The 26,181-nt window shown below is 40.5% G+C and overlaps 1 protein-coding gene across 1 annotated transcript in view; it reads left to right on the top strand.

Annotated features, from left to right (window-relative positions):
• Positions 1 to 24,697, top strand: part of MVP (major vault protein) — a 31,441-nt gene extending 6,744 nt beyond the window's left edge. Inside the window, exons 2-15 of the mRNA XM_001368177.4 lie at positions 141 to 323; positions 803 to 1,001; positions 6,417 to 6,537; positions 11,167 to 11,298; positions 12,044 to 12,138; positions 13,014 to 13,250; positions 13,334 to 13,630; positions 16,906 to 17,150; positions 17,288 to 17,485; positions 18,602 to 18,988; positions 19,510 to 19,626; positions 23,212 to 23,338; positions 23,740 to 23,928; positions 24,401 to 24,697. Of these exons, the coding sequence (XP_001368214.2) occupies positions 141 to 323; positions 803 to 1,001; positions 6,417 to 6,537; positions 11,167 to 11,298; positions 12,044 to 12,138; positions 13,014 to 13,250; positions 13,334 to 13,630; positions 16,906 to 17,150; positions 17,288 to 17,485; positions 18,602 to 18,988; positions 19,510 to 19,626; positions 23,212 to 23,338; positions 23,740 to 23,928; positions 24,401 to 24,532 (2,659 nt within the window). The 3' untranslated portion in view covers positions 24,533 to 24,697. The remainder of the gene's footprint in view (positions 1 to 140; positions 324 to 802; positions 1,002 to 6,416; positions 6,538 to 11,166; positions 11,299 to 12,043; positions 12,139 to 13,013; positions 13,251 to 13,333; positions 13,631 to 16,905; positions 17,151 to 17,287; positions 17,486 to 18,601; positions 18,989 to 19,509; positions 19,627 to 23,211; positions 23,339 to 23,739; positions 23,929 to 24,400) is intronic.
• The last annotated feature ends 1,484 nt before the right edge of the window (positions 24,698 to 26,181 follow it).

Genomic DNA, 26,181 nt, shown 5'->3' with positions numbered 1-26,181 from the left:
GAGAGAGAGAGAAAAAAAACACAAATGGGTCAGGCCCCAACATTTATTCATGGCTGTATCACATTCCCTCCCTTCATGTTACTCCTTTGCTCTCGGTGGCCCTTTCCATCATTCATTTGTATTCTTTCTCCCCACCCCAGGGATCCTGTTTTAACCAGATCTGACTCCTGCCTTCCTAACTCCGAAATCACCATGGCAAATAAGGGAGGAGATTCCATCATCCGAATCCCCCCATACCACTTCATCCATGTGCTTGACCAGAACAGCAATGTATCCCATGTGGAGGTTGGGCCCAAAACCTACATCCGGCAGGACAATGAAAGGTTGGTTTGAGATCAGGAACCACTGAGTCCTAGAAAATATATTAAATAAATATTAAATTATTTATTAAATTTATTAAATTTTTAATTTTTATATATAATATATAATTATAAAATGATAATTACATATATTAAATTAAATATTAAAAATATATTAAAAGGGAAAATTTGGGGAAGGAATACTTGTTGAACTGGCTAAATCCTCTCCAGATCATTCATCTCTGTTCTTATTTCCAGGTAGGAGTGATATCTCTCTCAAGTCAATGTGTGAGCAGGCAAAGGATTCTGGCCTATTGGAGAAATACATTTCTTGTTCATTTATTCTAATTTTTTGTTATCTTGGAGTTTATGTCTTATTTTCCATCCTCCAGCTATAGCATTGGCCTACTCTCTCTTTCTCTAGATATGTCCAGCCGGGTTACAAGAGTTAGAGGAGGAAAGAAGGTCTTTACAGTCCCTTATACTTTGCCTCTATTCACCAGGGTACTGTTTCCCCCATCACGTATGGTGACAGTCCCACCACGACATTACTGCATTGTAGCCAACCCTGTAGCCCGGGATAAAGAGGGCTTTGTGCTATTTGAGGAAGCTACAGGACAAGCACGACTTCGGCATGCAGACCTGGAGATCCGGCTGGCCCAGGACCCCTTCCCATTGTACCCTGGGGAAGAGCTGGAACAGGTACCTAGAATATCTCTTGTGTCCTTTTGCTCTGCTAGGGCTAGAAGTCAGAGGGTGAGGGGTATTTGTGGACACTAAAAGGGGGTCAAATTAGCAAGGAGTTCCTTCCTGCACTACACACCCAAATCCCTCCACTTCTGCTCATTGACATTCTTTGTAGATTGTCATTCCCCAAACATACTCATACTTTCTCACCTCCTTTATTTTATGACCGCCAGTACCTCTCTTTGTCTGTTTCATCACACTTAAATGAAGGCATTGGACCTGAATGGCACTTAAGGTCCTTCCTATCTTTCATTAGCCTCCTGTGAGCCTATGACTATTCTAGACAGAGGAGCAGCAGTATATATGTATTAAAAATGGAACATATTGTCCATTGTAAATGTATTGGTTTACCATAATTAGACTTCTTCTCCCCTACAACCTATATTCTTTCCCTTCTCCTGAACTTCCATAATTATCCTGTTTTCCTCAGGAAAAAATAGCTCCTCTGCTATTACTTTGAGCTCCTTTGCTAGTACTTTGAGACAGGAAGAGAGAGAGACTTTCCTAGCAACATTCTGTGATAGGATCCTAACAGAGATCTTGCTGACTTCACTGTTTACTTTGCCAGCTTTTCTTCTCTCTCTAACCAAAAAGAAAACAATATTATTGGCAAACATATAGAAGGCCTGTTCACAAGAAGTAGATACATAAAAGAAACCGTAACCTTATCCAAAGTTTCTCCTGAACAGTCTGAACTTTTCAGGAACCTGAAACTTAAAATTTCTACTCTATAGATAAGTCACTCCTTGTGACAAAAAACAAAACAAAACAAAAAACCCAACAATTTGGAAAAAGGCAAAAAAAAGGAGAATTTCAGACTCTATCCCTTTGTGGTCGCCATCCTGTTATGATTAAAATTCTCTAAAGACTGTATCTTAATTTATAATTATTAAATAATAAAAAGTGGGCCAGAGAAAGAAGAGGCATCAGCCATGTGTGACTGGCCATTCCTTTAGCAGCCTCCTCTCCTAGTCAACTGTATAGCCAGATCAGGGTCACCTCAGTGTTCTCTTAAGCACTTTCTCTGTCCTTGATTCCAAGACAAAAAGCCCCTATTTTCTTCCTCTACTCCAATTTATGGTCCTCATGATGTCCATTTCCCTGAGCCCCCTCTGATTTGGAGGACTCTGATCACAGTCTTGACAGGATCTTCCAGATCCCAATAGTCACTAGGAGAGTGTTAGAATGGCCCCACAGTACTGGTACAGCATCTTCTGGCAAGGTAGGGAGGACTTCATCCATGGCCTCAGAGAAATACAGTTCAGAGGTTCAGAAGTGAGACCTTCTTTATAATCAAAAGGTTATCTGAGGGTGCCAAAAAAAGGGTACAAGCTAGTGTTAAATTTCTGCAGCACCTATTCCAGTCATGCCTTCCTTCTTTACTGGGCTCCACTCCTGGCTGCCCAGATTTTCTCTGTCCTTACCTCTCTACTTTCTCCACTTCCCCACATTTTTAGGTTCTTTATGTGTATTGTCTTCCATTAGTATGCAAGCTTCTCAAGGGCAGGGAATGTTTTTCTTTCTGCTCCTTTCTGTATCCCTAATGCTTTATACAGTGCCCAATACATAATAGGTGCTTAATAAATGTTGACTTGATTTGCTACATAACATGTTTTGCCCATTTTGAGCTTGTAGAATACTTAACCCCAGATCTTTTCCTTAAGAGTTTTTGTCTGCTCCTACATCCCAATTCTATATTTGTGCAATTAAAAACAAAACAAAACTACAGTGTATTTAAAATAAACTTCTTTACCTATAAAAGGAAAAGACTGGGAAAAGCAAACTTCTGAGCTTGATTGATTTTAATGTATGACCAGTTGTTATATCAGATCAATGGTTGTCTGATTTCCAGTTTGGTCAGAGACACCTGACTGATTGACAGAGCTTCTTTTAAGGAGGAAAAGAGAAACTTAGAGAAAGGATTTACAACAAGGAGGTGTTTTTGACATATCAGAGAGGTTGAAAATTTGGAGATGATTCTTACATTAACTTTTTCATTATTGCCAATTTTCAGCATGAGTATATCAGGGAAATTTTGTAATTTTCAGGAACTTAATATTGCAAAGGGCTTGAGGCCACCGAAATAAGGGAAGTCTCCCTTCAACAGCCAGCTATCAGAAAGGAAAATTAAAACCTACGATCTCTAACTTAATCTAGTATCTATTCTTAGTCCTACAAATATATTATTTCTTGTTTTAATTTAAATGCTACTAAATGAATTATTTTTACTGAATTTATAGGTAACTACATCTTAAAGAAAGTGTTGATACTAGTTAGCCGCTAAGCCTGGCCAACAACTAAGACTAACTTTTACTAAATAAATCATTAATTAATATTAACTATTCCCAAAATTTTATCTTTTTCAGTAGGAGGATTTTAAATAGGGTAAAAAAAATCTTACTAAATTTGGTCCACTGTTCTACCAGTTCTACTATCTAAGGACCTCAATTCTTTCACATTATACATTTGTTCTTCCTCATGAGATCTACATTTTCCCCAAATACTAAGGACAACACCACATCCTATGTAAAGCATTCTTCTAGAGAGCTACTTTCAGGTTAGATTGCTACGCTACATTCTATTTTTAAGTCCAGGCTTTTGCCTATTTCTAATTCTCCCTGATTGCTAACCTATTCCCCACATCTGTCTATATTGTCCTTAACAACATTGTGAGAGATTTTGACTGGTGGCTTGCTGAAAACTGTCTGTGGCATTTTCAAAATCCAGTAACCTCGGGGGGCAGCTGGGTAGTTCAGTGGATTGAGAGCCAGGTCTAGAGACAGGAGATCCTAGGTTCAAATCTGCCTTCAAACACTTCCCAGGTGTGTAACCCTGGGCAAGTCACTTAACCCGCATTGCCTAGCCCTTACCACTCTTCTGCCTTGGAACCAATACTCAATATTGATTCCAAGATGGAAGGTAAGGGTTTTTTAAAAAATCCAGTAAATTCATCAAAAAAACAAAAAGTGAAACAATCCAGAATTATTTGTTCTGATTCTTCTTGTTCTGATTTTTGCCATGTTCCCCTCAACCATGAATTTCCTGAGGACAGTCTGCCTCCCCAGCCTCCAACTTCCCCTCCCAGGCTTTCTAACCTCCTCTGTGGGTTTTCACTTGTTAGGTGAAACAATTTATGTAACAGCTTCTTCAGGCTGCACCTCCCATAAGACTATTTAACTCTTGTAACCGTGAAAATATGGTTTGCCAAGACTGTGAATTGCCAAAACTGTAAAGCCTTTGGCCAAACTGTAAAGATAATTTTTAGTGTCTTGATTTAAAAATCTAAAAATTAAGTGGTCACCATGGGAAAATTCCCAAATATGAAAATACCCAAGTCAGCTGGGTTTTATGGAGATTTTAATGAATACAAATGAAGGAATTAAGGGAAGGAGAGAGAGAGAAAAAGTAAAGGGCCTAGACCAATAGGCCTGAGCCTAAGGGAGAGCGAGTCAGTCTTTATCATTCACCACAAGTGTCTCAAGCAAGCTCCAACCCTCCACTGAACTCCTGAACTGAGTTCAGAGCTCCAATTCAGCTTCCAAACTGAACTGAATTCTCCTTTTAAAGAAATTTTCTCTTATGTCACCTTCCCTAAATTTTCACATCTACCAATCATAGTAGACCCTTTTCCTAGGACTGCCCATTCTTAGTTCTCACCACTCTTTAGTTCTCACCTTCTCTGGGTAGATTATATCTTCTGAGTACTTCACACCTCTTTTGTTAAACTTGCCTTTTGTAAGTTGCTTGACCTTTTAGTGATTAATTTCACCTTTATAGGTACTTAGCACCCTTTTGTATTAGATCTAAAAATAGATCACCTAGCTTAGGGTTTTTGCTTCACTATAAATATGAATTGGGGACTTTTCATTGTTCAATCAGGAATTTGCCACTTTATCTTCCCCTAAGGCACTGTCTGAGCAGGGTGGAGTAATTTTAAAGTTCTCAATACATTTCTGACCAAGTACCTCCATTGTAGAGAATGGGGAATAACTTAATCAAATCTAATGTATAGTCTGAGCAATTTTAAGATTTACACTCTACCCTTCTTGGCTACTTTTGTACTCCTGTGCATTGAAGTACCCCAGATTACAATCTTTTCTTGCCTCTTTAAAGATCTTCTATTATTGCTACTTTGGTTTTTTGTTGTGGGTTTTATTTATTTATTTTTTTGTAATTCAGGTTGATAGCTTATACAAATTCTTCCAGGATTCTGGGACAGAGTGCCATAATGCCTTGACAATAATTGAGAGCAGTTATAACCTACAATTTCATCTCTTGACTTTTACTTCAGTTCATTAACCATTTTTGTTTGGCCTTTCTCAGGCCTAAGGGACTTTCTCCTTGGTGGAGAAAAAAACAAGCAAAATTAGATGAGTAAATCTACCTTCTTTTATCATTGTTACATACACCTTGAATAGTGATTCTCTTTTTGCTTTCTGTCTGTTGCCTCTATCATAGTTTTTAAAACCCTATTTTGTCATCATTAATATTTATTGTAAGTTCCAGCTCTTTCAGAATTTTAGTCTTTCTGGTATTCTTACAGGACCCATTTTTGTATTTTTGTCTCAGCTCAGACTTTGCTCATTTGCCTTTCCAAAATTGGAATTTATCAGTAATGTCTCTCCATAACCATTTGACTTCTTGTTAAGACGTTTTTCTTACTAGTGAAAATCATTTATGTTCACCAGCAGGATTCATTCATTGCCTTCTTCCCCCTCTCCTTCCCCTCAATCCTTTGTCAACCTACTCTAAATTGAGAATCTCTGAAACCTTTGAAATATATTCTTGTAAAATCAAGGGACATGACAAAATGTGTTTATATTCCTAATTATAGATAATTCCAGTCTGCCACTAAATGCTAAGATGGCATTATCACTCACTTCCAAGATCCCCATCATTTCACCAACTAGATTTGAATGTAGACCAAGAGTCTTAACCTCCACTTTTTACAGAGGTGGAAACTGAGACTCAGAGGGATTAATCAACTTATCTAAGATTACACAAAGCTAGTCATTGGAAGAGTCAAGACTCTGACCTTGATCCTTGGATTCCAAGTCCAGTCTTCTATCTGCTACTCCACGTGATAGTGGGATATTTGGGCATTTACTACTTATGTCTAGTAAAGGGTTTTCTGCTCCCTGATTCACAAAATACAGTTCTTCAGGATGCTCCACTGATAGTAAAATTCAGGAAAACCAAAACTAGAGAGAATTCCCTTTTCAGTCTTTTCTGTTTCTGATAGAACTTGATTACCTGGTTCTGAAACGGGGCTCCCACCTTGAATTTCAGGTCTCCCTCTTCAGATATCTGAGAGCCCTCATTCTGAGGGCCCCAGAAGAAGGATCATGCATTTCTCTTCTTCTCTCCTAGGACATAACCCCACTGCAGGTGGTTCTGCCCAATACAGCACTGCACCTTAAGGCTTTGCTTGACTTTGAAGATGAGAAAGGGGAGAGAATAGCAGGAGATGAGTGGCTGTTTGAAGGGCCTGGTAAGTCTTGTCTCCTTATTCATCATTGACTGTTTAGGATTTGACCCTACTCTGAAGGTTTCACATGAGAAAGGATCCCTGATCACTTGAGGATTTATTTTTTTTATATTGAATTTCTGAAATTGTCTCTGTGAGACTCAAACCTCAAAATGAGATACAAGTTTGTACCTCATTCCTTTCTTTCTAGGGAATTCAGATAATAACCCCACTTTGAAAAATCTCTCCTTGTAAGCAGGATGGAGTCCTGCTCCTTTATAATTAAAAACTCTCTCTGAGACATTTGAAAGCATAAGCCCTCCTTGTCATTGCTAAAGAGATCATCTAGATTTGTGATAACTAGGTCCCAAATAAGGAAAAAGACCAAAGCTACCAAAAACCTGCTTGAGCCAACTTTTACTGTCTAGCCAAAGATTGCTAAAAGAAGCTGAGCACAGGGGCAGCCCAGTGGATAGAGAGCCACACCTAGAGATAGGAGGTCCTGGGTTCAGCTGTGTAATTTTGGAGGGGGTTTTGTTTTTAATCTTTTCCATGGTTACTTGATTCATGTTTTCTCCCTCCCCTCATTCCTCCTTGCTCCTGGAGTTGACAGGCAACTCTATTGGATTATATATAAATATATTATTCCTTGAACCCATTTCCAAATTATTCATTTTTATAAAAGATCAATCCTTTAAAACCAAAACCCCAAATGACATACTCGTACAAACAAATGATGAATCACATGTTTTCTTCTGGATTTCTATTCCCTCAGTTCTTTCTCTGCATGTGGATAGCATTCTTTCTCCTAAGTCCCGTAGAATTGTCCTGGATCCTTGCATTGCTTTTAGTAGCATTTGATTGTCCCACAATGTTTCAGTCTCTGGGTACAATGTTCTCCTCGTTCTGCTTATTTCACTGCACATCAGTTCTTGGAGGTCTTTCCAGTTCTTACAGAAATCCATTAATTCAGCATTCTTTTTTTTTTTTTAATTTTAAACATTACTTTATTTGGTCATTTCCATACATTATTCACTGGAAACAAAGATCATTTTCTTTTCCTCCCCTCCCCCCCTGCCACCACCTTTCCCTCTCCCATAGCTGATGCACGATTCCACTGGTTATAACATGTGTTCTTGACTCGAACCCATTTCCCTGTTGTTGGAATTTGCATTATAGTGTTCATTTAGAGTCTCTCCTCAGTCTTATCCCCTCCAACCCTGTAGTCAAGCAGTTGCTTTTCATCGGTGTTTTTACTCCCACAGTTTGTCCTCTGCTTGTGGGTAGTATTTTTTAGATCCCTGCAAATTGTTCAGGGACATTGCATTGATACTAATGGAGAAGTCCATTACCTTCGATTGTACCACAGTGTATCAGTCTCTGCGTACAATGTTCTCCTGGTTCTGCTCCTCTCGCTCTGCATCAATTTCTGGAGTCGTTCCAGTCTCCATGGAATTCCTCCACTTTATTATTCCTTTTAGCACAATAGTACTCCATCACCAACATATACCACAGTTTGTTCAGCCATTCCCCAATTGATGGGCATCCCCTCGTTTTCCAGTTTTGGGCCACCACTAAGAGCGCAGCTATGAATATTCTTGTACGAGTCTTTTTGTCCATTATCTCTTTGGGGTACAGACCCAGCAGTGCTATGGCTGGATCAAAGGGCAGACATTCTTTTATCGCCCTTTGGGCATAGTTCCAAATTGCCCTCCAGAATGGTTGGATCAATTCACAACTCCACCAGCAATGAATTAATGTCCCCACTTTGCCACATCCCCTCCAGCATTCATTACTTTCCATAGCTGTCATGTTAGCCAATCTGCTAGGTGTGAGGTGATACCTCAGAGTTGTTTTGATTTGCATCTCTCTGATTATAAGAGATGTAGAACACTTCTTCATGTGCTTATTAATAGTTTTGATTTCTTTGGCTGCGAACTGCCTGTTCATGTCCCTTGCCCATTTGTCAATTGGAGAATGGCTTGATTTTTTGTACAATTGATTTAGTTCTTTATAAATTTGAGTAATTAAACCTTTGTCAGAGGTTTTTATGAAGATTGTTTCCCAATTTGTTGCTACCCTTCTGATTTTGGTTACATTGGTTTTGTTTGTACAAAAACTTTTTAATTTGATGTAATCCAGATTATTTATTTTGCATTTTGTAACTCTTTCTAATTCTTGCTTGGTTTTGAAGTCTTTCCCTTCCCAAAGGTCTGACATGTATCCTATTCTGTGTTCGCCTAATTTTCTTATAGTTTCCTTCTTTATGTTCAAGTCATTCACCCATTTTGAATTTATCTTGGTGTAGGATGTGAGGTGTTGATCTAAACCTAATCTTTCCCACACTGTCCTCCAATTTTCCCAGTAGTTTTTATGAAATAGTGGATTTTTGTCCCAAAAGCTGGGATCTTTGGGTTTGTCATATACTGTCTTGCTGAGGTTGCTTGCCCCCAGTCTATTCCACTGATCCTCCTTTCTGTCTTTTAGCCAGTACCAAATTGTTTTGATGATCGCTGCTTTGTAATATAGTCTGAGATCTGGGACTGCAAGACCCCCTTCCTTTGTATTTTTTTTTCATTATTTCCCTGGATATCCTTGATCTTTTGTTCTTCCAAATGAACTTTGTTATGGTTTTTTTCTAAATCAGTAAAAAAAAATTTTGGAAGTTCCATGGGTATGGCACTAAATAGATAAATAAGTTTGGGTAGGATGGTCATTTTTATTATATTGACTCGTCCTATCCATGAGCAATTAATGTTTTTCCAATTGCTCAAGTCTAGTTTTAGTTGTGTGGAGAGTGTTTTGTAGTTGTGTTCATATAGTTCCTGTGTTTGTCTTGGGAGAGAGATTCCTAGGTATTTTATTTTGTCTTCGGTAATTTTGAATGGGATTTCTCTTTCTAGTTCTTGCTGCTGAGCTGTGTTGGAATTATATAGAAATGCTGATGACTTATGTGGGTTTATTTTGTATCCTGCAACTTTGCTAAAGTTGTTGATTATTTCGATTAGCTTTTTGGTTGAATCTCTAGGATTCTTTAAGTAGACCATCATGTCATCTGCAAAGAGTGATAATTTGGTCTCCTCCTTGCCTATTTTGATGCCTTCAATTTCTTTTTCTTCTCTAATTGCTACTGCTAGTGTTTCTAATACAATGTCAAATAATAGAGCTGATAATGGGCATCCTTGTTTCACTCCTGATCTTAATGGGAATGGATTTAGTTTATCCCCATTGCAGATGATATTAGTTGATGGTTTTAGATATATACTGTTTATTATTTTTAGGAATGACTTTTCTATTCCTATGCTTTCTAGTGTTTTTAGTAGGAATGGGTAATTCAGCATTCTTTAAAGCACAATAGTATTCCATCACCATCATATATCACAATTTGTTCAGTTATTCCCCAATCAAGGGGAAACCCCTTCATTTCCCAATTTTTTGCCACCACAAAGAGTGCCCCAGCTGTGTGACTTTGGATAAGTCACTTAACCCCAATTGCTTAGCCCTTACCACTTTTCTGCCTTGGGACCAGTACTTAATAGTAATTCTAAGAAGGGAAGAGGAAGAAAAAGAAGAAAAAAGACTAGTGAAAAATTCATTTTTTCAAAATTTATTTTATTCCAGTGACAAATTTACACAATAAGTTTTCCAAGGTTACAGGATTCATGTTGTCTCCTTCCCCTCTTCCTTCCCCACTCCCATAGTTGACAAGCAGTTCCACTGGACTTTACATGTATTATGCAGTTGTTTTTTTAAATCCTTACCTTCTCTCTTAGAGTCGATAATATACATTGGTTCCAAGGCAGAAGATAAGTAAGGGCTAGGCAATTTGCATTATGATCTGCCCAGGGTCACACAGCTAGAAAGTGTCTGAGACCAGATTTACTTCCAAAAACTTCCCAAAACTAGGCCTGGCTCTCTATCCACCAAACCATCTTAGCTCACTGGAAAGATGCACTCTTTCTTAATGGATTTGAATACTCCCATTAATAAACAATGTTATTCTTTGGGAAATGTCCTCATATTTTTTATTGGCTAAAATCTGGGCATTACACTATCCTGACCTTTCCTATTCCCTCTTTTCCCTTTCTTTTGTCAGTGATGAGAACAAATCCCAAAATCTGAAGTAGTTTTAGAAATGTATTAGCTCATTTGGTGGAGGAGAGAGTGCAGAAAATAGTGTGGCTCCATATTCTCCAGGCTCTGGAAAGTTTCACATTATATAGGATTTAGACAAAGGCATATGAACTTCACATGCAATTAAGCAATTTTGCAGAGAGGGCAGCTTCAAAAAAAAGTTGATTGAGATGGATATCAACATAAATATTCAATTATGTTCAAATTAAAAATATTCAATAGAATAAAATAAAAAGCCAAAACACAAAGAGAATCCAATACACAAGCTCGGGTGAAAAACTAAAACATGATTCTGGTTAAGTCAACCCAAAACAGAAAATGTTTTAGATTGATCCCAGAGTGGGGGTGAAGGGAGCCCAAAATTCCTTCTAACTATCTCTGGCATTCCTAGAGAATTACTGAGATCAAGACAACATTCTGGATTCAAACAATCTCTAATCACATAAAATTAGATTTAAACAGTATGATAATCAGTTTTCTGAACAATACAATAATGCCATTTCCATGCCAACCTCTCAGGCACATACATCCCCCAAAAGGAGGTGGAAGTGGTGGAGACAATCCAGGCCACGGTGATCCTACACAACCAGGCTCTTCGACTACGGGCCCGGAAGGAATGTCTGGACCGGGATGGCAAACAGAGGGTGACAGGTAAGGGGAGAGTAGGGCTAGAGGCAGATGAAATGGGGATGAGGTAAGGAAGAAGGGATGATCTGGAATGGGGAGAACAAAGATAAGGGTAGATATGTTTATAAAGAGAAGGACTGGGGGGAAGGTGGAGGAACCACGGGCATGGAGAACTTAGCTCTCTCCAAGAAGCCTCAGGAACTTGGCAGTGTTTAAAGTTAAGAAAAAGGCAAAGTGTGGGCAGCTGGGTGGCTCAGTGGATTGAGAGCCAGGCCTAGAGATGGGAGGTCCTAGATTCAAATCAGGCCTCAGACACGTCCCAGCTGTGTGACCCTGGGCAAGTCACTTGACCCCCATTGCCTAGCCCTTACCACTCTTCTGCCTTGGAACCCATAGAATATTGATTCCAAGATGGAAGGTAAGGGTTTAAAAAAAAAGAAAAAGAAAAAGGCAAAGTATCTGAAGGAGGCTGGAAGATACATAAGCACTGGCAATTATGAAGTCTCCACATCAAAGGGCTTTTTCTCCCAAGGTTCAAGATCAGCCTTTAAAAAAAAAAGCATTGCTGAGGTTAGAAAACAACAGAAATAAATTATAATGAGCAGAATTTTTCAGATAGGACTAACCAGAGACAGGTAGCGTCTCAGTCTCTGACCTCCATCTGTCTGTTCTGAGGAGGAGCATTCGTGACCAGAATCAAAGGGGATTGTTTTTTCAGGGTTTGCCAAGTTTCTAAACTTTTAACATGACTCTCTCCATTCTCTGATAGGAGAAGAATGGCTGGTACGCTCGGTGGGAGCTTACCTCCCAGGTGTGTTTGAAGAAGTTCTGGATGTGGTCAATGCTGTGGTCCTCACAGACAAGGTTTATAAGCTCCTGGGGAATGGGAGGAACCCCACAAGCACTAAAGCACTACAGGAAGCTGAATGGGGAAGACTCCCATGGACGATGAGATTTTGTAGGAAAGCAGGATAAGGGGGAGTATCAAGGGAGAAAATGAATAGCGATCAGTCTAGAAAATGAGAATTCAGTTCTCATTTCAAGAACCCCTAGCCCATTGGTTCTTAACTTTGCAGTCTCTAAATTTTTTTTAAACCCTTCTGCCTTGGAACCAATACAACTGTGTATTGGTTCCAAGGCAGAAGAGTGGTAAGGGCTAGGCAATGGGGGTTAAGTGATTTGCCCAGGGTCACACAGCTGGGATGTGTCTGAGGCCAGATTTGAACCCAGGACCTCCCATCTCTGGGCCTGGCTCTCAATCCACTGAGCCACCCAGCTGCCCCCTAATTTTTTAAATTATATTTCAATAGCCTTGATTTCCTTTGTAATCCTTTACGTTTTATTTTATGCATTGAAAATCCCTATTCTGAGAAGGAATCCATGGGTACCAGACTCCCAAAAGCATCCATGACACAAGAATAAGTTAACGCCATTCTTCTAACCTCACTGGCAGGTGTTGGGGCATCACTCTGGAAGTAGGGTAAATGGAAGACCCTTTTCTATCCGTATAGCTTTCCTAAGTCTCTTGGATCAGGGAGGAAGTAGTCAGTAGTAAGGAACCAGAGATCCTGTCAGGATGAAGAAGGCTAAGAAAGGATGAGTTGATGGTCAAGATCAAAGAGCAGCATATACATGGCGGCTCTCCTGGCATTAATGTTATGGCCACTGAGCGGGAGATCACATCCTTCTGGATTTCTTGAGAGGCAAAAGGTCCCTCTAGCTCTCGTCTCCCTTCACAGATAGCCCTGCACCTCCGGGCTCTGCAGAACTTCCGCGACGTGAGAGGCGTGCCGCGCCACACCGGAGAAGAGTGGCTGGTCACCCAGGCGGACGCCGAAGCCCACGTGCCTGATGTTTACGAGGAGGTGCTGGGAATTGTGAAAATCACCACCCTGGGTCCTCGGAACTACTGTGTGATTGTCGACCCCGTGGGGCCCGACGGCAAGAACCAGCTGGGACACAAGCGCGTGGTGAAGGTGACGAGGCCGGCAGGACGCGGGCAGGCCCCGTCGCGAACAGAAAGCGTCCTTTGTCCTGACTTTGTGTCTTTTCCCGACAGGGGGAGAAATCCTTCTTCCTTCAGCCTGGGGAGAGTTTGGAGCAGGGGATCCAGCAGGTGTTTGTGCTGTCAGAAGATGAAGGACTGCTCCTAAGGGCCCTCCAGCCTCTGACCGAGGGAGAAGGTGGGGAGATTGGTGAGGAAAAGGTTTCCAGCAAGCGGGCTGGAGATCGCTGGCTGATTAGGGGACCCCTGGAGTATGTTCCTCCAGCCAAAGTAGAAGTGATAGAGCAACGCCAGGCCATTCCCCTGGATGAGAATGAAGGCATCTATGTGAGAGATGTCAAGACTGGCAAGGTGAGTCTGGAACCTGGGGAAAGACTTCCAAACTCAGATCCGAAATGAAAGAATAATAGCTTGACTTATAGCTCATTAAGGTTCATCAATTCCTTTACATATACCACCTCCTTTATTTTTTTCACATTATTTTATTTCATTTGAATTTTATTTTTTAATTTAATTAATTTATTTAGAATATTTTTCCATGGTTACATGATTCATGTGCTCTCTCTCCCCTTTTCCTTCCCCCCGCCCAGAGCTGACAAGCAATTCCACTGGTTTATGCACGTCTTATTACTCAAAACCTATTTTCATGTTATTCATATTTGTAATGGTTGCACTATGTCCTTTAGTCTTAGCAACAACCCTGTGAAGGGAAGGGAGGGACTGTTATTATGGTCTCCATTTTGCAGATGAGAACACTGAGGCAGAGAGATGTTAAGTGACTTATTCAGGGTCATACAATTAGTGTCAGAAACCATATTTGAATACAAATCTTCCAGACTTCAGGTTCAGCAACTCTCTCCATGGCTGATTTGAAACTTTCTCAGTTGTCTGAATTAAAACTTCAGCTTACACAGAATTGGCCATGGAGCTATAGAACCCCATGCCTACCTCCAAGCTCCCAGGGAAAGATTTGCCTCCCTTTTTCTGACATCTTACCTCAATTATTTCCCACAGTAGAAGCAGATCCTCATTTTTTAGATGAAGAAACAGAAACCTAGAATAGAAAGGTGACCTTCCCTCAGTCAGACCACTTATAAGTGACAGAACTCCAGCCTAATCCAATGAACATTTATTAAGCTCCTACTATATGCCAGGTACTGTGCTAAACCCTGGGGTTACAATTAATAAAAAGCCCTCAAGGAGTTTACAGTCTAAAAGGTCTCAAAGTTCCCAAAATTAGAACTCAAATCTTGATGCTAAGTGATTTATAGAAGTAGCTAGTAAACAATTTTTTAAGCACCTGCTATGTGCCAAGCACTGTGCTAAGACCTGGGGTTACAAAGAAATGTAATAATCCCTGCCCTCAAGAACTTCACAATCTAATAGGGGTGACAGCATCCAAGTTCCCATGTACAAATTATATACAGGTTAAATAGGAAATAGTCAACAAAAAGAAGGCATTAAAATGAAGAGAAATTTAAAATAAGGGAATAGGGCCAGCTAGGTGGCTCAATGGATAGAGATGGGCAATCTTAGGTTTAAATCTGGCCTCACACACTTCCTGGCTATGAGACCCTGGGCAAGTCATTTAACTCCCATTGCCTAGCCCTTACTATTCTTCTTAGAACCAATTCATAGTATTGATCAAAGACAGAAGTTAGGAGTTTATTTAAAAAAAAAAAGAATAAGGAAATACAGGGTTTCCTGTAGGTGGAATTTTCCCTGGGACTTGAAGAAACCAGAAGGCAGAAATTAGGAGCATTCCACATGTGAGGGGGATAGCCAAACTTTTGTCTAGAACCTGGAGTTAAATCAGATTAAAGAGTAAAGTAAACCATAAGCCCCAATCAGTGGGCCTCTCATCAAATGATTCTGCCAGATCTTGACCTAATTTTTTTTCTGATTACTAATACCAACCAGAGTATTGTAACAGTTAAATTAGTTTCTCTACTAAAAGTATTATATTTTTAGAGGTTTATTAAAGATTATTAGAAATCAAGGATAAAGAAATACAAAATAAGAAAGCACGTGCCTAGGGCACATAACCCATTCAATTTCACTTACTACATCTTGAGAGACTCGTATGCTTAGAAGCAGAAGCAGAGAGACCAAGTGGGAGATACAGTCAATTTAAATACAAATTTTGTTCTTGGCCCAGGTGGGGATTCAGGTGAGATTATAGGGAATTCTGGGAAGTGCCAAGGACTTCTGGGGATTGAAGTCTGAGGTTCAAATCTCCATTTTTACAGTATAGTATATGAATGTAAACAACCTAGTTCCAATCTGATTGTTAAAACTTTGATTCAGTTTTTCCAAGTCTCTGGTGATTGACCTTCTCCATACCTAAAACACCATATCCACCTCCCTGAAGGTCACAGAAAGGAAAATGGTGTCTTTTATCTCACTGTCTTTATCCTGGGGTATCATTTATAAATTTGAATATGCTCTCTTGCCTGGGAAATATTCTGGAAGACCTGCTCTTATGGTCAGCTGCCTAGATAGAGATGAAACAGGTAAGAAAAAGAGGAAGTAACTATAAGATTAAGGGAACCAATCCTAGTGACTAAGAGGGAGACAGTAATAAGAGAGATATTAATGGAGTGGCTTCCTTGTGTGGTGGTGAACACCATGGTGGTCCCTGCTACTGGGGACACTGAGGCTGGCAGATTGCTGTCAGAGTTTGGGAGTTCTGAAATTTATTAGGGCTAAAGCTAATTTAAGTGTTCATACTAAACCCACATAATGAACCTCTACGAGTCAGGGGACCATGAGCTGCTTAAGGAGGGCAGAACCAGCCCTTGTTAGAAAAATAGAGCAGATCAGAATTTCCATTCTGATCAGCAAGTGGGGTCAGGCCCTGAGTAGCTGTTGTACTGTGGTCAGGATAAGCTAGGGAGACACAGGCTCAAAAAAAAAAAAATTCCATGTTTCTGGTATACTCATCTTTTGGAATTGTCTTAAGGGCCAGCTACTTGCCAGCCATATAAGAAAATAAAAATGATCAGGCGGGAAGTTCCATGAGGGCAGGTACTATATATTATTTAACTTAATGTTTCTTCTAGGGCCTAGCCCAATGTTCTGCATAATATGTCCTTACTAAACTCAATTCATCAAACATTTATTAAGAGAGATATATGCACAATGCTATGTGAGGACTTGGAATAGGCTTTGGGAAGATTATAACAGATGAAAGAGAAATTGGAGAAGGCTTAATGAGAGACAAAGCATTTGAACTAAGCTCTTAGAAATGGGTGGGATCTCAGCTGGCAAGGAGTGGCATTTCAGATCTCAACACTCTAGGTTTCAGAGCAGAGGGACCTCAGAAATCACCTAATTGCTGCTCTATCCTCCCCTAGTCTGTGTATAGGAGAAAACTGAGACCCAGAGAGGGAAGAAACTTGCCCAAAGTCACTTAATGAGTTAGTAGTGGAGCAAAAATCCAGATTTTTTTTTCATTCAATTCAATAGATGTTTATCAATTGTCTGTTAGCACCTAACATAGGGGTAAAATGGTTAGATAAGATTATAGTTTGAGTTAAAAGGAACAGGATAGGTTAAAGCTTTGGTTTTATATTTCCTTATCCCTGCCTTCTTGGAGAATGTCTTTAGCCTGGTCTCTTCTTTAGGTCCGGGCAGTTGTTGGTGAAACCTATATGCTGACCCAAGATGAAGAACTATGGGAGAAGGAGCTGCCACCTGGGGTGGAAGAACTGCTGAGCAAGGGGCAAGATCCACTGGCAGACAGGGGTGCAGTGGGAGAATCAAGAAATCGTGAGCTCCCTGCCACCAGGGATAAGACTCGAGTTGTGAGCTACCGAGTTCCCCACAATGCCGCTGTACAGGTGTATGACTACAGAGAAAAGAAAGCAAGGTCAGGGAAAGCATGGGGAAAAGACTATCCTATCCTGAGTGGAATGTTAGGTGGTTTCTTTCTCTTAGTCCTGGGATCTATTAAAAACACTAAAAAAGATGCTTCTCTATTTGGCTGACTCTTCATACTTTCCACAGGGTTGTGTTTGGGCCAGAGTTGGTATGCCTTGGTCCTGAGGAGCAGTTCACAGTGTTGTCCCTCTCAGCTGGCCGGCCCAAGCGCCCCCATGCCCGCCGGACACTCTGCCTGCTGCTGGGGCCTGATTTCTTTACTGATGTCATCACTATTGAAACAGCAGACCATGCCCGGCTACAACTGCAGCTGGCTTACAACTGGTAACTAGGGATCACCGTGGACACAGACCTTTCCTAGGACCAGCGCCAGCTTTGTAGGTGGGGGGTGTGGTGGGGGGAGGAGCTGGGAGGGAAACTCGCCTCCAACTCCTGAGTAATGGAAAGGGAGGTTCCTAGGAAATAGTCAAGAGTCAGACTAAGCAGAGTCTGGATCATGGAGAACCTTATAGCTGATGCCATACTCTGTGCTAAGTGCTGAGGATACAGTGACAAAAATTAAATTATCCTTTCAGAGAGCTTACATTCTTTGGGAAGAAAATATTAATGTATAAGTAATACATAGAGTAAATAAGAGATGTTTGAGGAAGAAAGGGCATTTGGAGTAGGGGAGAATTATGAACAGCTTTTTTAAAGTTCAGCTCACTGCCCCCTCCATCGAGATGTTACATGCCAACCATGCTAGGCCATTGTGGGTGTCATGGGGTGGAGTAGAGTTATTTTTTCCCACACAGGAATAATTTATAACAAAAACAGATACATAGCACCAAATTAGATTGTAAAGAACTTCAAAAGCCAAACAAAAGAGTTTATTTATAGGCAGCTGGGTGGTGCAGTTGATATAGTTCTAGTCCTGGAGTCAGGATGACCTGAATTCAAATGTAGGCTTAAGTATTTACTAGCTGTAGGACCTTGGGCAAATCATTTGACCTCTGTTTGCCTCAGTTTCCTCACCTGTCAAATGGGGATAATAATAGCACCTCCCTCCCAAAACTGTGAGGATCAAATGAGATATTTGTAAAAATCGCTTAGTACAGTCTCTGGCACATAGTATGCACAATATAAATATTACATTACTATTATTATTTTTTACGATTATATTTTATCCTAAAGATAATAAAACAACTCTAGAATTTGAGTAGGAAGGTGACCTACTTATAATTTTACATAAGGAAAAATCACTTTGGCAACTGTGGAAGACAGATTGGAGGGGGGGTAAAACTAGAGGTAAGGAGACCATTTAGGAGTCCATTTCAATAATCGAGACAAGAAGTAATTAGATCTGAAAAAAAAATCCTGACTCCTAGGCAGAGGCCTAAATAGAGGACTTCATTGTTGAAGAAGGAGATGGAACCTCTTTCTCTCTTTCTTCACCCACAGGCACTTTGAACTGACAGACCGGAATGACCCCCAAGAGGCTGCTCGGCTCTTCTCTGTCCCAGACTTTGTGGGTGACGCTTGCAAAGCCATTGCCTCCAGGGTTCGAGGGGCTGTGGCCTCAGTCACCTTTGATGACTTCCATAAGAATTCAGCTCGCATCATTCGTATGTCTGTCTTTGGTTTTGAGGAAAGAGCAGAGAAAGGACCTGGGGGTGCTGCCCTGCCTCCACCCCGGGACCGAGCCTTCTTCCCTCAGAATGGATTGGTAGTCAGTAGTGTGGATGTCCAGTCTGTAGAACCCGTGGACCAGCGGACCCGGGATGCTTTACAACGGAGTGTCCAGCTGGCCATTGAAATCACTACCAATTCCCAAGAAGCTGCAGCTAAGTAAGTGGAGCAGCTAGCTTTCCCCACCCATGCCCAGTTCTGCACTCATTTCCATAGTTTGGGGAGGGAGGTGCTATTATTACTCCCATTTGACAGATGGGGAAACTGAGGCAAACAGAGGTCAAGCAACTTGCCCAAGGTCCTATAGCTAGTAAGTACTTAAACCTATATTTGAACTCAGGTCATCCTGACTCCAGGACTAGCACTATATCAACTACACCACTCAGCTGCCTTTGTATATTGAGTATACTTAACATCTAGAGACCTCCTTAAGGTAGCCAAGTGATTCAAATTCAGCCTCAGATGTTTCACTAGCTGTGTGATCTGCTTCCCAGAGTTTCAAAGACCAAATGAAACAATTTTTGTAAAGAACTTAGCACGTTGCTGCGTACATAGCAAGTGCTTGATAAATGCCAGTTTCCTTCCTCCCCCCATAATGTACTTGTCTCTGGCCCTGCCTCGCTCCCATTCTTCTTCTACAACTATCCTCAAGAGTCTTTTCCCATCTCCTTTTCTTTCAGACATGAGGCTCAGAGACTAGAGCAGGAGGCTCGGGGGCGGCTGGAGCGTCAGAAGATCTTGGACCAAGCAGAAGCCGAAAAAGCTCGAAAGGAGCTGCTGCTCCTTGAAGCTGAGAGGTAAGGAGAGAAGAGGGTATCCAGGTGGCACAGGGGATGGAGTGTCAGACCTGGAGTCAGGAAAACTCATCTTCCTGAGTTCAAATCTGGCCTCCAACACTTACTGGCTTTGTGATCTGGGAAAAATACTTAACCCTGTTTGCCTCAGTTTCCTCTTCTATAAGATGAGCTGGAGAAGAAAATGACAAACCACTTTAGTGTCTCTGCCAAGAAAATCCCAAATGGGGTCAAGCAAAGTCAGACACAACTAAATAAGGAGAGAAAAGAAGAAAACCTAGAGAAGGCAAAGAGACCACTTCCTTGACCCCCTCTGGCCAAAGGAACAGGAGAGAGTTCCTACCTTCTGTTACTCTTACTTTCCAATGTCACCAGTAATTTTAAAAACTTAAGTTTAAGTGTCACCAAAACAATAAAATGAACATTTAAGAGAAATGACTGAAATCTTCTCAAAGTCCCCCCTAATTTTTTTTACAAAACAGAACCAAAAGAGTTAACAGAAGTACTGGCAAATAAGATGGTTTGTGTCCCTTTCTGGGCCTTGCCACCTTTTGGCTATTTTCTTTACTTTTTTGGGAGGAGAGGGGGACAGGAGGTACATATCGTTGATGTATACAGTTTCAATGCTATGATGTTACTTTGCGTCATCTCATTGGTCTTTCCATAGCTCCTTATTTCACACTTTTTTTTTTAAACATTATTTTATTTGGTCATTTCCAAACATTATTCATTGGAAACAAAGATCATTTTCTTTTCCTCCTCCCCCCTCCCACCACCTCTCCCATATGTCACACTTTAAAAAAAAAAAAAATATTCTACTACATGAAGATATTACAATTTATTCTTATTCTCCAACCTTGGAATATATGAGTTACTTCCATTTCTGAATACTTAGCTCTCCAAAGCCTCTATTCCATTGTTTCAGCTGTCTGCTTGACATCTCCACCAAAATATCTCACCAGTCCCTCAAACTCATCTTCCAACTGCTCCCATCAAATTTCCCCTAAATCTGCCCCAACCTCCATTTCTGTTGACACCATCATCATAATCCAGTCTCTCTCCTTGTACAGTCTTTCCTTGACGCAAGAAATAAAGAATAAAAGGAGTGCTGTGGGAGAGCATTTTCTGTTCTCCCAGCATACTGTTAAGCCTTTATCTGGATTATGATAGCCTCTTAACTGGTTTCCCTGTCTCCAGAGTCTCCCCATCCTCAATTTAGTGATCACATGACTGCCAAAATCATGTTTCTAATGCACAGGGCTAATGACTTCACTCTTCTACTTATAAAAACCCTCATGGCTCACCATGGCCTCTAGAGTAAAATATCAAACTCCTTTAGCCTGGTATCAAAGGCCCTCCACAGTTATGGTCCCAACCTACTTTCCCACCTTTATTTTATAATTCTTTTGTTTCACAAAAGGGATATTCTGGACAGACTGAACTATTTGTTATTCCCTTTTCTTTCTTGTGCTCATTTGTTCCTATCTATCCAAAAAGACCAGCCTCCATTCCTAGAACATATTCCTTCCTCATTTTAGTCTGTTTTACTCTGCTTTGTATCATATCCTACTTACTGTTTACATATCATATTCCCCAATGTGGGATTCTAAATTCCTTGAGGGTGAGGTGTCTATGTGGTACTTATCTTATTCCTATCACTTAAAACAATTTTTTTAAATTATCAAGCATTTCTTTTCCCTTCCTCTCCCCTCCCCTTGCAAAACCCTAGTCAAGTAAACATTAACCACATACAAAAATGTGTATCTCATTGTCTCTTAGTCCATCATCGCTGTCATGAGGTGGATAGCTTTCTTCATCATGAAGCTCCTGTAATCAACAGTTTTTTTAAAAGAATTTGAATTAATTTATTTAGTCAATTTAGAACATTATTCCTTGGTTACAATAATTACATTATTTCCTTCCCTCCCCTCCACCCACCCTTCCCGCAGCCAACTCACAATTCCACTGGGTATTACACATGTCCTTGATCAGAACCCATTTCCATGTTGTTGTTTGCACTAGGATGTTCATTTAGAGTTTACATCCTCAATCATATCAGCATCGACCCATGTATTGAAGCAGTTGTTTTTCTTCTGTATTTCTACTCCCACAGCTCTTCCTCTGAATGTGGATAGTGTTCTTTCTCATAAATCCCTCCCAGTTGTCCAGGATCACTGCATTGCCACTAATGGAGAAGTCCATTACGTTCAATTGTGCCACAGTGTATCAGTCTCTGTGTACAATGTTCTCCTGGTTCTGCTCTTCTGCATAATCAATAGTTCTTAAGGCTTTCAGATTTGCTTGGTTTTGAAATGTTGATGTTATCCTGTAAATTGCTCTGGTTTTGCTTGGTCCATACAGATCTTGCCAAGTTTCGTGGAAAACATCTTTTCATTTGTATAGCACAATAGTATTCCCTTATATTCATATACTGTAGTTTCTTTAGCCATTCCCCAGGTGATCCTTAGTTTCCCTTAGCATCCCCTTAGTTTCCAGTTCTTGCCACTACATAAAGAGCTACTAGAAATATTTTGTACAGAAGTACATGGGTCCTTTTTTCCCCCCCTTTATTCTCTTTGAAATATTGGGGTCTAGTAGGAGTATTGCTAGGTCAAAGGACATAGAGAGTTGAGTACCTCTGGAATTAGAATTCCAAATTGCTTTCCTTTTTTATTTTTTTAAATTTTATTAAATTTCATTAAATTTTTTCAATGAGCAAAAATCTACCTTCCCACAAAATGATCAAAAGAAAAAATCCTTATTAAAAATGTGTATAGTCAAGCAAAACAGATTTCTGCATTGGCCTTATCCAAAAGAAAATTTTATTTACACAGATACACACACACACATCTGCTTCCATACTCCAAGCCCTTCACTTTTCTGCTGAGGCAAACAGCATGTTTCATCACACAAATCTTATGAATTGTGGTTGATTGTTAAACTGATCAGAATTCACAAATCTTTCAAGATATTTGTTTTACCATATTGTTGTCACTGTGTAAATTGTTCTCCTGTTTCTGTTCACTTCACTCTATCAGTTCATATATATTTTTCCAGGTTTCCCTGAAACTATCCCTTTCATTGTATCTTAGAGCATAATAGTATTCTATCATATTTCTATACTATAACTTGCTCTTCTACTCCCTAGCTGATGGGTACTCAATCAATTCCAATTCTTTATCACCACAAAAAAACTATATGTAAATATTTATAAATGTGTGTTTTGTACACCCACTAAGTTTCAATCTGCTCTTCCTCTTATTGCTACATCTTTCTTCTTTTCACCCATTTCCTAGTTATGTGAACTATATTTCTCTACCCAACTGTGTGTATGTATTCTTCCCTCCTTTGACCAATTTAAATAAGTGAGAACCAAAGTTCATCCCCACTCATTGAACCTTAAACTACTGTTCTTATTTTCTTCTGTATGTTGCCTCACTTAATACTGATTAATAAATGCTGAATTGAATTATTGAAAGAAACAAGGAAATCAGGAGAAAGATGGTACCAAGCCAGGAAGTTTCAAGTAGGGAAGGGAAGAAAAGGACTTTTTTTGCCATGGGTCTCATCCAACTTTTCCTTCCCAAGCACTGCTGTGGAAAGTACTGGAGCTGCTAAAGCAGAGGCAGAATCCCGGGCCCAGGCAGCTCGGATTGAGGGAGAAGGAGCAGTTCTACAGGCCAAGCTGAAGGCAGAGGCCTTAGCCATAGAAACGGTGAGTAGGAAGCACCTTAAAGGTTCCTGGGTTAGAGCCAAGGCAGAAAAGAAAGGAACCTGAAAGGGGGAAAGTAGCTTCTTTTCTGAAATGTCGATATATCCTTCCTATTTTATGTGTCATGGTTCGTGTTACTTCCTCATCTTTCAAGGCTCAGCTAAATTCCTACTTTTCTGCATAAAACCTTACTGAGCCCACTAAGGCTGACCTAGTGATCAGCCTCTTTTTGTATTTCTGTTTTCTCTTTTCTCCATTCTGTGTTTGCTTCACCTATACTTTTATCCATCCTCAAAGTGTAGGGCACTTGCAGTGGTAACCACAAAGCAAGGCAGTGGTAGATGAGGGTGGTGGCTTATATTGCCCCTTAGGGCCCAGAGATCTGATTGAATTCCTTTCTTCAGGAGGCAGAATTACTTCGAATACAGAAAGCCAGGGAGCAGGAGCTCATCTACTCCAAGGCCCAAATGGAGCTGGAACTGAACAAGGCAGAGAGACTGGCAGAAGTGGAGGTTAAGAAGTTCAAGGAGATGACAGAGGCCTTGGGCTCTGGCACTATTCGGGACCTTGCGCTGGCTGGGCCTGAGCTGCAGGTAAGCTAGCCAGAAGAAATGAGGGAGGAGACCACTCCAGTTTAGGAATGTCCAAAAGGTCTTGGCAATCCAAGGAAAATCCTTCTGTCCTGGTTGGGAAGAAGATCTCTGAGGGCCAGAAGCTGGTGTGTTTTGGGTGGGAAGGGAAGAAAATTGCTGTTGATCTGATCTGACTGGAAAAATTCTGAGTTCTAGGAATGCTTTTGAATCTCTTTATAAAATTGAAATTTAACTAGAGACAGTCCCAAAGGTCCCTTCCAGCTTTAATGCCACTTGATACTTGTATAGTAGAAAGAGAATCAGAACACCTGTATGCAAGTCCCTGCTGTGTGACCCTGGGCTAGTTAATTAAGCCCACTTAGCCCCAGAGACTGTTTTAAGATCTATATGTAAAAGAATTATTTTCTAAGGTTCCTTATCGCTGTAAAATTTTTTCATCCTATAATTGTTGTATTTCCTTCTCTTATCATAGGTAAAACTACTTCAGGGTCTTGGACTAAAATCAACCCTCATTACAGATGGCTCCACTCCAATCAATCTCTTCAGCACAGCCACCGGGCTTCTGGGGCTGGGGGGGCCTAGGCTTCCTACTGAGGAAAAGTGAGTTGATAAGATACAGAAAAATAGTGATTTCTCCCCCAACTCCATTAGATAGTTAGACCACTCTCTGAGTCTCTCTTTTCCTCCACCCTTCCCCACCCACCAGGGTTTAGGAGAGGACTATTCTGTGCCTTATTTTCCCCCGAAAAATGAACCTTTTTTTCATTCATTTGTGTCTCTGCTTCTCTCATTCAGTGCCTCATTCATGGGGATTTGATGGGCAGGTTAGACAAGATACCTGTGATCCAGCAAAGGATCATAGGAATTCCTCATACTCTCTCCTTTAACCTGGGTAGGCTGCTTGAAAGTGGGTCTGATTTCCTTTTCTCTGTGGATTAAAAAAAAAAAAACAGCAAGATATAATAAGGGAAGAGAAAAATCCATAGATTTGGTATTGGAAAACCTGAATTTGAGTTTAGGTGACCCTGGACCAAGTCCCTTTCACTTCTGAGCCTGTTTCCTTAGATAAAAAGAGTGGGGTTGACCCAGTTAAGCATAGGCCAGGGCTTGGTTCCTTTTCTGTTTCCCCTTCTTACCAAACATGGAAGTACAAAGTAGAAAGGATGCCTCTAGACAGAATACCATGGTCAAAGGCAACTAATTGCCACCAGACCACACCATGTACTTTCTGCAGGAAAATTGCTTTACTCTATTCCTTTATTGGTTCTGTCACTCTAGTAGTATTCATTTTGAAGTGTTAAGGTTCGTTGAAGGATTCTCTCAAGCTCTCCATGCCTCTACTCTGCCATCTTGGTTCCACCTCCACTCCATATCCTTTAATTTTGCTTTTCTAAAAAAATTACTAAGGTTTTCAACTCCTTGTTTTGGCTTTCTTTTGCTGATGATAATGGTTTCGGAGGTGCAAGATATTGGATGTAGCCTTGAGGAAAAGGCCCAGGTCTCCAGATCCTGACCCAAAGAATTAACCACAGCCTGAGCTGGAGGGCAGGGAAAGATCATTTTCTATTCATCTCTATCTTTTCAGAATCAAGAAAAGACAGGAAAAACAAGCTTTGCTAAAACTAAGTCCTGCAACAATTCTTTCAATACATGTTGAAAAGTAGGTTTTTTTAGCTATGGGTTGGATTTAGCATTTCCAGTATGTAGAAAAATGCTTTACAGGTCAGAGAAATGGTGCTAAGCCAGATTTCCTCCAATGATGATTTCTTTCAGATTGAAGACTTCTCCCCAAATTGGTTATTATTTTCTGCCCCCCAATTAGTTATTACTAATGTGAAATACATACTTCTTACATTTTTAGATCCATCCTTTGCCAAAGAAAAAGTGTTTTTTTTTGGGGGGGGGGGACAGAAAGGAAGCTGGACTGGATGGATGACACTTCTAGTCCTATCCAATCCTAAAATTTTATAATTCTAACCTCTTTTGTGATCTAGGGAAAGCAAATTCCTCCCCCAAGGCCCCCAGCTTTGAGATACTGAAGACATCATATGTCAGACATGCTTCTGATTACCTTGTGGGTTTAGTGGGTTGGTCCCAATTTGCTTGGGCCTCTAGCCAAGAGAGGTCTGTCTCTTATATCCCTGCCAGGTGGCCAGGAAATGGAGTCATCTACTCTGCCCACAGATAACTTGTGTCATTTGACTGAAGTGTTAGGTCTTGATATCTTATCCACAGCACACATGGCATTTTATA

This window comes from Monodelphis domestica, chromosome 7 (assembly GCF_027887165.1).
Source record: "Monodelphis domestica isolate mMonDom1 chromosome 7, mMonDom1.pri, whole genome shotgun sequence".
Classification (NCBI taxonomy): domain Eukaryota; kingdom Metazoa; phylum Chordata; class Mammalia; order Didelphimorphia; family Didelphidae; genus Monodelphis; species Monodelphis domestica.
Note: the sequence above shows the minus strand (reverse complement) of the source record. Positions and strands in the feature narration are given on the sequence as shown.